At 43.4% G+C, this 9,447-nt stretch overlaps 1 protein-coding gene across 2 annotated transcripts in view; it reads right to left on the bottom strand.

The window, feature by feature from the left end:
- ANKRD11 (ankyrin repeat domain 11) overlaps positions 1-9,447 on the bottom strand; it is a 1,034,395-nt gene that overhangs the window by 594,461 nt on the left and 430,487 nt on the right. For both annotated transcript variants that reach the window (XM_044081841.1, XM_044081842.1), the window contains exon 6: positions 7,637-7,784. In XM_044081841.1, the coding sequence (XP_043937776.1) occupies positions 7,637-7,784 (148 nt within the window). The remainder of the gene's footprint in view (positions 1-7,636; positions 7,785-9,447) is intronic.

The following is a 9,447-nucleotide window of genomic DNA, read 5'->3' as shown; positions in this document are numbered from 1 at the left end:
ACAAAGGAGGACATAACAGAGTCTGGCAGACGGGATCTAAGAGTGGACAAAAGGGAACCTACCCCAACCAGACAGGGAAAGCAACAGTGAAGACACACAAACATCTACACTTACAGCAAGAAGATATACAACTGTACTATGTTCATCAAGTTTTACTGCTGAAATAACTTCTGGTTGCACCAATGATGGGGAAGGGAAAATCAGTAAGGCGGAACTACAGAGGCAAATCCTGCCCTGCCCCAGAGGTTGCAGCCAGATTGCAGTGTTTTGAAAAGATAAGTACCGAGGACCATGTGGCTAGCTTAAGGATACACAAGTTTGGCATTTGTCCTCAGATAGCCCTACCAGAGTGTCAATGTTGCCTGGGATCTGCTTCCCATGATGCTTGCAGCAAAAAGCAATACCTTTAGCAATCCACTTTAAAAGTCTGTTTGCTGACATACATTTCTTTATTGTTTGCAGATAACACAAATAACTTGGCAAATTTTTCTGTAGTTCTGTACAAATAAAATCAGAGCTGTCCTATGCACTTTCTGGGAATGCAAGGCTATTTCTCTTTTGTTTTGAGGGTTTAGAAAGAAGACAGGAAAGTTAACAGTTTGGTTTAAAGAGAAATTGGATACTAAATTAGGCACAAAGGAAGGGCTTGTACACAGACACACTATATTTAAGAAAGATGAGAAAGGGTTCTGTACATGTAAGGGCTAGTATTTCAAGAGATTCTTCTGGCCAAAGTGATGGCCACCATAAGGGCAGTTTTCCAGGTGGAGACCTTGATGATAGCGAGGTATTAAAAAAGTTTACCCTAACTTCTTCTGAGCCTAAAACACAATTTGGGTCCCAAAGGGAGAATACTACTCATGGAGAAAGTACAGTTTTGTACCTACCACAAATGTAGATGTTCAAGTGTTCACACTGCTGCAGTCATCACTCTTGGGTTATCCTGCCATCAGGCGGTCACACAGTTGGCCCGAGTTCCAAAGTCTTGGTCCGGTGTCGGTTGCTGTCGCTTCTTCCCTGACGTCAGTGCGCCAGGGGTATATAAGATGCATCCGAAGCCATTTTCTTCAGTTTTTCTTGCTCCAGATGTCAGGTGCCCTCAATAGGTAAGCAATACATATTGCTATATAAAAATATACATATAAAAATAAAACAATACCTTCAGTCACAAGCAAATACACCACAGAGGTTGTATAGGATAGAAAGGAATAGATAAGTCCAGCTAGTTCAGAGGGGATGGAGGGAGGGTAACCTGGACTGCAGCAGTGTGAACACTCTAACATCTACATTTCTGGTAGGTACAAAACTGTACTATGTTCGTGTTACACAGTTGCAGTCATCACTCTTGGGTAGAATCCCAAAGCTAAGGATGGGTGGTGGAACTAAACAGGGTTTAGAGAGGCTACTAGGCCCTGCAGAACTGCAGTGGCAAAGCCAGCTCTGGTTTTAGAGTATAGAGGTAAGTGATGGTGCTTGGTGAAGGTGTGCACTGAACTCCAAGTTGCAGCCTCCAAAATATCCTTGGTTGGTACCCCTCTGAGGAAGGCTGTTGATGTAGCTGTAGCCCTGGTGGAATGGGGCCTGATGTTACCAGGCACAGATTTCCCATGGTGTGTGTAGCAGAAACGGATACAATGTCCTATCCATGTTGAAATGGTCTGTTTTGAGATCACTTTTCCTTGAGATCCTGCAGCATAGGATACAAAGAGCTGGTCAGATTTTCTGAAAGCCTTAGTTTTATCCAAGTAGTAACGTAATTGCCTGTGAATGTCCAAAGAGTGTAGGAGCCTTTCCCCTTTGCTCTGGGGGTTTGGATAAAAGGTGGGCAAATGAATGGTTTGGTTTAGGGCCACACTGGATACCACCTTTGGCATAAAGGAAGGGTTAGTTCGTAGAGAGACTCTGTCTTGATGAAAAATGATGAAAGGCTCCACTGCCATTAGGGCCTGTAGTTCTGAGACTCTTCGTACTGAAGTTATTGCTAGCAGCAGGGCAGTTTTCCATGATAGGAACTGTAGATCAGCAGTGAAAGCTGGTTCAAACGGCGGAAGTGTAAGCTTTTCCAGAACAAAGTTGAGATCCCAAGTTGGTGTTGGTGCTCTCTGGGGCGGTCTTATGTTCTTAGCCCCTCTGAGGAACTGTCTTAGTAATGGATGTGAAAATATAGGAGGATCCGTGTTGTATTGAGCTGAAATAGCTGAGGCGTGGATCTTAATAGATGAGAAGGAAAGTCCTTTGAGAAACATCTCAGTTAAATATTGAAGAATCTGAGGAATATTTGGGACAAGGGGATTTTGGCCTTTAGCCTGGTTCCAAGCGCAGAATCTTTTCCATTTGTCTGAATAGACTTTCCTGGTGCTGGGCCTCCTGGCCTCCAGAATGACGTCTATCACAGCTTTAGAGAGAAGTGTTGACTGGTTATTTAGGCAATTTGCCATGCAGCCAGATTTAAAGTCTTGAGCTGGCTGTGTAGAATCTGATTGTTTTGCTGAGTGAGCAGGTGAGGAATTGTAGGCAAAATCCATGGTGGGCCTTGAGCCATGTTCTTTAGTATTGGATACCAGTGTTGGCGTGGCCAGTCTGGAGCAATGAGTATCATTTGCGGCCTCTCTAATCTGGCTTTCAACAGCACCTTTGCCAGAAGAGGCAGTGGAGGAAAGGCATACACTGTCAATGTTTTCCAACTGAATGAGAGGGCGTCCACTTTCCAATCTAGTGTGTGGTATGTCCTTGTGCAGAATTTCTGTAGTTGGTAGTTTTGGGGGGAAGCAAACAGATCTATGTCTGGGCTCCCCCATTTTTGAGTTATCATTGCGAATACTTGTGGATCTAGTTTCCACTCGTGAGGATCTGTGATGATTCTGCTTAGATCGTCTGCCAGTGTGTTTTTCTTTCCTGGCAGGAATTGTGCTTGTAGTTGAACTTGGTAGGTCAGTGCTGTGTTCCACAAGGTCATTGCTTGTCTGCATAGGGGGTAGGAGTGTGTGCCCCCTTGCTTGTTTATGTACCACATCACTGTGGTGTTGTCCGTCTATTAGTTGTCCTGGGTGTAGGAGGTCCTTGAAAGCTGTTAGGGCATTTTGTACAGCTAGCATCTCTTTTTGATTGCTATGTAGATGCCTTTGGTTTGCAGACCATTTGCCCTGAATACATTGTCCTGCCATGTGTGCTCCCCAGGCATAATCCGATGCATCTGTTGTTATAGTTTGCCTGGCTGTGGGTAAGGTGAAAGGATGACCTTTGTTGAGGTGACATGCCTGAGCCCACCATAGAAACTCCTGTTGAAGGCAGGGAATGAGTGGAATTATTGTTTCCAAGCTGTGGCTGTGTTGAGACCAAACGCTTTTCAGATACCATTGTAATTTCCTCATATGCAGTTTTGCAAATGGTATTAGTAGTATGCAAGATGCCATGAATCCCAAGACCTGCAGAATTTTTCTTGCAGGGAGTTGGGTCTTTGTTGCCATCATTTTGAAGTACTGAGTCAGTTGTCTTTGCTTGTCTGGCGTGAGGTAAGCCATCTGGGCCGTTGTATTTAAGCTGGCACCCAGGAATATTATGTCTTGTGAGGGCACTAGTTTTGACTTATTTTCGTTTACTGTGTACCCTAGGCAACTTAGTAGGTGTTTGACAAATGCCTGATGCTTTAATAGAATGTCCTTGCTTTCTGCCTGTATAAGGCAGTCCAGGTATGGATATATTTGAATCCCTCTTTGTCTGCAGTATGCAATTACTGGTGCCAGGCATTTTGCGAAGACCCTGGGCGCAGTAGATAAGCCAAAGGGCAGTGTAGATAATTGGTAATGGGTTGAACTTGCAATAAATCGGAGGTTTCTTCTGCAATTTTGTCTGATAGGGACATGCAGGTATGCCTCCTTGAGGTCCAACGTTACTAGCCAAGCCTTCTTGCCCAGCATGGGAAGACGTTGCTGTAGTGTTAGCATCTTGAATTTGGGTACTTCCAGGTATGTGTTTAGAATTGAGAGGTCCAGAATCGGTCTCCAGGCTTTGTCCTTTCGGGGAACTAGAAACAGTCTTGAGTAAAATCCTTGTCCTTGCTCCTGTGTAGGAACCTGCTGAATGGCTCTCATGTCCATGAGAGCTGAAATTTGCTTTTGAGCTTCTGCCCATTGATTTGGTGGCAGGTTTGGCATTCCTTTTATCCTTGGCAAAGTGTGAAAGTGGAATCTGTATCCTTGAAATACAATATTTAGGACCCATTTGTCTTTTGTGATGATGTGCCAATTGTCTGCAAAAAGTGCTAGTTTTCCCCCCAAGGGAGCTGCCAAGAGGGTTTTGTTTGGTAGTCTGAGGGGTAAGTCATTATGTTTGTCTTCTGGTAGTGTGAGACCTGTCTTCTCCTCCTTTTTGGGTTGTGGCATTCCATTGTCGAGGCTGGTAAGAGCCTTGTGGCTGGCCTCTGTCTCTTGGGCGTCTGCATCTGCCTCTCTGTGGTCTGGCAGAAGCTTGAAAGGACCAGTTCTTGGTTGGCCAATTTTTGCTGAAACGAGGAGGTTGAACCTGTAAAAAATCCTTGACCGTCTGCATAGATTTTGCCTTATCCTCCATTTTCTTTAAAACTTCTTCTGCTTTTACACCAAATAAAACATCCTGCTGTAAGGGTGCATCCAATAACTTTGCTTTAACATGATCAGGTAAAGTTTGTTCTTTTAACCAAGCATGCCTACGTATGACAGACCCTGTTACTGCTGCTCTACAAGAAGCTTCCAATGAATCAAATCCACATTGCAAAGTATGTTTTCCCACTTGTTCAGCTGAATGCAACAAATCTTGCATTTCCTTGTAATCTGGCTGGTCTGTATGTGCGAGCATTTTTTGTTTTAATTGAGAAATCAGATATTGTTGATATTTCAGCATGTGAAACTGACAATTTAAGGCCCTCATAGCTAGAGTAGCTGAGGTATGTACTTTCTTTCCCCATCTGTCTAGTGCTCTAGAATCCCTTTCAGAGGGCACAGGATTTTTAGCAGTAGAGGCTTTAACCCCTTTGGGACCCTGGGAAATGGTTTCTGGGTCAGCAACAGGGCTTTTATACAGGAATTTGTGTGAGTCAGGGACTCTGTAGTATCTGTCTGGTTTGGCTGGTGCAGGAGGTAGTGAATCTGGGTTAAGGCTAGATTCTGAATAAACATCATCCACAATGTCTAACACAGGTGGAATAGCAAGTGGTCTGTGCTGGGGTAGTAAAAGAAACTCTCGGAGCCTTTTCTTAGAATCAGAATAATCCTGGCCTTCCCAGTGGAAATGTTCCCTCATAGTATGTAAGGTTTCCCCAAAAGAGTAGTTCTTCTGGGGGAGATGCAGAAGGGATAGACTCTTCAGCATCATAATCTTCATAAGGGGGAAAGGAATATTCCTGTTCCTCAGAAGAGTCTGAGGAAATTGAAACCTGGTCAGAGGAAGCGTAGTCCTCCTCCTACCTTGGCCTTTTATCAGGAGGGGGATGGGAACCCCTGATTAGGGTAATTAAGTCTTCAGCCATCTTAAGCATCTGTTTCCTAGGCATGGGGCCTTGTACTGGAGACTGCTGTGCAGTCTTCTTTCTTTTTGAAGGAGTTTTCAGTTTTGCATAGGATTTAATAGTGAGTGTAGTCGGTCTGAAGACACCTTCAGCAACTGAAGGCGTTTCAACTGCACCGGAATCTCCTTCAGGAATGGAGTCGGAAGCGCCTAAAGGTACAGGTTGTGGAGGCCTAGTAATCTCCGCTTGTGAATCGGATGTCGCCTGGGGTTCTAAATCAGTGGTCATCAGGGGCTGCGTAGGTGCCTCACTGAAAACCGGAGAACTGGCGACTTGGCCTAGCAGAGGCCTCGGAGTCCGGTTTGGATTTCGGCTGCCTGTCCTTATCTTTGCGTTTTTTATGCATTCTGGTAGTCGGTTGCTCTGACGGCATGGTATAATTAAATTTCCTACCAAAATAATGTCGGGCAAAATCAAACCGACGTTTAATAGTTCGTTTATTAAACCTAGCACAAAACCGACAACCTGTGACGTCGTGGTCTGGGCCTAGGCAAAAAATACAAAAAGAATGAAAGTCCTTTGCTTCCCACAAGAAATGCAATTGTTAACTTTTTCTGACATCGGACTGAGGCAAGAAAAGGTTCCCCAATGGGGTACTTAGCTTTATGAAGACTTCGGTCTGAAATTCGATTTGAAAATCTCAGGAGTTGTCCGACCGGCACTTGTGAACTGCTTCTGCTTCGGGCACCACGCGGCAAGAAAGACTGAAGAAAATGGCGTCGGATGCATCTTATATACCCCTGGCGCACTGAAGAAACGACAGCAACTGACGCCGGACCAAGACTTTGGAACTTGGGCTGACTGCGGGACCGCTTGATGGCAGGATAACCCAAGAGTGATGACTGCAGCAGTGTAACACGATGAACATCTGTTTCACAGTGGGGTCTGAGAACAATGGAGATTGTTCTAGTATGGCAGATAAGACAGCGGTGGCATGCATCCTTACAGAAGCACAAGACAGGCCACAGTTGTACAGTTCTGTTAGAGAGAGATGGGACTAAAGTTAATCTAATTTACAACACTTGCTTCCTTTGGCCATGCACCAGTGAAAGAGTTTTATCCATTTTAATATGTATAATCTTTTGATACTTGGTCTCTTGGCCTCTTCGAATATCTGTAAGAAGCCCATATAAAAAGAAACAAATTCTGTTGACGTCAGCAACAACAAATGCTACAAAGTAAAAGATATCCATGACTATTTAATGGCAACAAAATACAACAATGCTAACCCAAATGAAAGGGAAAAAAAACTTTTATTCTCATAGTCTAGGAAGACAGAATGAAGGGAGAAGCTAACAGGAGCTAAGGACAGGGGCTGACTGCTTTCTCTTATGGCCAGTGCAAACTTATTAGTACCAAGCAATACCAGGAAGTGAAAAATATGCCATCCATCAGGAAGAGGCTCCCAGTCTTTCACTTTATACGGTACAACTATCTGAAAGAGTTCAGCAGAGTTTCAACAAAACATTTAGTTAAATAAAACTGATACTTTTTTGTCAGAAATGTCTTTACTTGGTTATGGTTTCCTGCATGAAAGCTGCATGTCTTTATAACGTACCATGCACTCAAATAGTAGACAAATATTTAAATTGGGCCTCAACTGGAAATTTATCTTACAATGCATGCAGCAAAGATACAAAGCCAACTGGCAAAGATTACCACTAACTAGATAAGCAGAAGGAAAACAATGGGGAGCATCAAACTCTGGATTCCCAGTAGTACTTCATTAGAACTCTGAACAAAGGTTAAACAAAAACAAAAGAGCCACACAGTTATGAATAAATCTGCATTTGTGACAAGGTCTAAACTACTGTGAAAATTCTGCACTGTGGTTGTGACTGGCTGAACTAAATATTGGAGTTGCCTGGACACAGAATCTTGCCTAACAATACAAAATGGTCTACAATACCATCCTTAAAACTGAAAGACATTTCTGACAGCCAGCAAGTCACAACCCCCCCCCCCAATCAATCCTAAGTATTCCACTAAACTTAACGGATATTGACTAGCGTTACATGAACACTTCTCAAATGCAACAGCACAGAGTGCTAAGTATGACAGATCTTAGTATTCTAGGAATTAAGTGGTTCTTACCTGTTGAACTTTCTTCAGTAGAGGAATTGGTGCCCTTTCCAAGGAGAAGATTAACCATGGTGGGAGAGTTTGCTATTTTTAAAGGTGTCTCGCCCTTCCTATTACTCTGATTTGGGTTTGCTCCATATCGTAATAACAGTTTTACGACCTATTATGAGAACACCACATTAGAAAAAGCCAGTAAACGGATACAGTCAGAAAGGCACAGAAAATAGCTGGATGGTCTTAGAAGTACTAACCTCCAAAGTTGCTTAGTTATTTGTATAATGAAAAGAAGTTATGTACTTACCATAATGTTCCATGTGAGCTGTTCATCTCGCCTTTATTCCAACACATGGGTTCGGAGCCGATCCATCTGCTCCGAGTCGGCCGCTTTACTAGCTGAAGATCTCAGAGTAGCTCGAGGCCAGGTCCCCTATCCCATGATGCTCTCTGTCCTACCTCATATCTAGTTCGCTGAACCCAGCATAAACAGATATAATCCAAAAAATACTCCAATCTGAGTAAGAAGTCCCAGGACAACACCACCAGACCCCAAGTCTACTCGTTCTTCAAGACCCTGGAGGGGTGGGAATGTAAGAATAAAGGCAAGATGAACTCCTCACATGGAACGTTATGGTAGGTACATAACTTCTTTATATGAAGTTGTTCAATCTCGCCGTTTATTCTTACACATGGGTAGCGTCTGAAGAACCCTAATCCTGGGTGGCTCAAGGGAGTATATTCTTGAGGACAGTGGAAACAAAGGAAGCCCTGTCCACTCTGTAAAGAGTGATAAAGGTATGCGGCTTAGACCAAGTGGCAGCTGCACATATAGTGTCCAAAGGCAATCAAGCCGTATAGGCAGAAGAAGTAGAGAAAGCCCTAGTGGAGTGCACCTTCACACCATGCTCTAATGTTTGGTTCGCTGAAGAGTATATAAATTTAATGCAGTCAGTTAACCATTTGGAAAGGGTAACTTTAGAGACTGGTAGTCCTTTTCTTAGTGTCAGCATGAGATACAAAGAGTTGGTCAGATCCCCTGTATTCCTTTGTCCTGTCCAAATAAATCTCAATTGTCTGTGGACATCAAGTTTATGCAACATATACTACAACTTATTAGAATGATTACTGAAAAATATTGGAAGTTTGATAGTTTGATTCAGGTTAGTCTTGGAACACACCTTTGTCAGGAATGAAGGATTAGTTCTCAGTGATACTCTGGATGGAATACCAAATATGGGGGTTTTATAGAAAGGGCTTGAAGCTCAGACACCCTACGTGCTGAAGTAATGGTCACCAAGAGAATAGTTTTCCAAGAAAGAAACTTCAACTGACAGGATGATGCAGGCTCAAAAGGGGGAAGAATAATATGTGACAACACAAAATTCAGATTCCAGGGAGTAAGGGTTGTCCAACAGGTGGCCTAAAATGAATGGTACCCTTCAGGAAGGCCCTACGTAATCTGTGAGACATCAAGTTAGAACCTTCAGCACAAAGACGAAAGTTCAAAATTGCAGCCAATTGAACTCTAATTGTGGCAGCTGCAGCACCTTCATGAAAAAGTTTTGATAGGAATTCCAGAACACTGGCAATCAGAGCAACATAAGGATCAATGTTATTTTGGGAGGCCCAAAAGGCAAATTGTTTCCATTTACTAGCATACAACTTTCTGGTGGAAGCCTTATGCAAAAACACAAGAATGTGCTGTACCTTTGAAGAAAAATCATGTGACCTGGCTAGGTTGGGAATCGGAGCAGCTAAGCTGTCAGTTTGAGGGAACAGAGGGAGGGATGGAGGGCCCCCTGACGAATGTGTCAGCAGGTCTGGAA

Source organism: Protopterus annectens, chromosome 8.part1, assembly GCF_019279795.1.
Source record: "Protopterus annectens isolate FY-2018-M chromosome 8.part1, PAN1.0, whole genome shotgun sequence".
Classification (NCBI taxonomy): Eukaryota; Metazoa; Chordata; order Ceratodontiformes; family Protopteridae; genus Protopterus; species Protopterus annectens.
The sequence above is the reverse complement of the archived record's forward strand: the minus strand, read 5'-3'. Positions and strand labels throughout refer to the sequence as shown.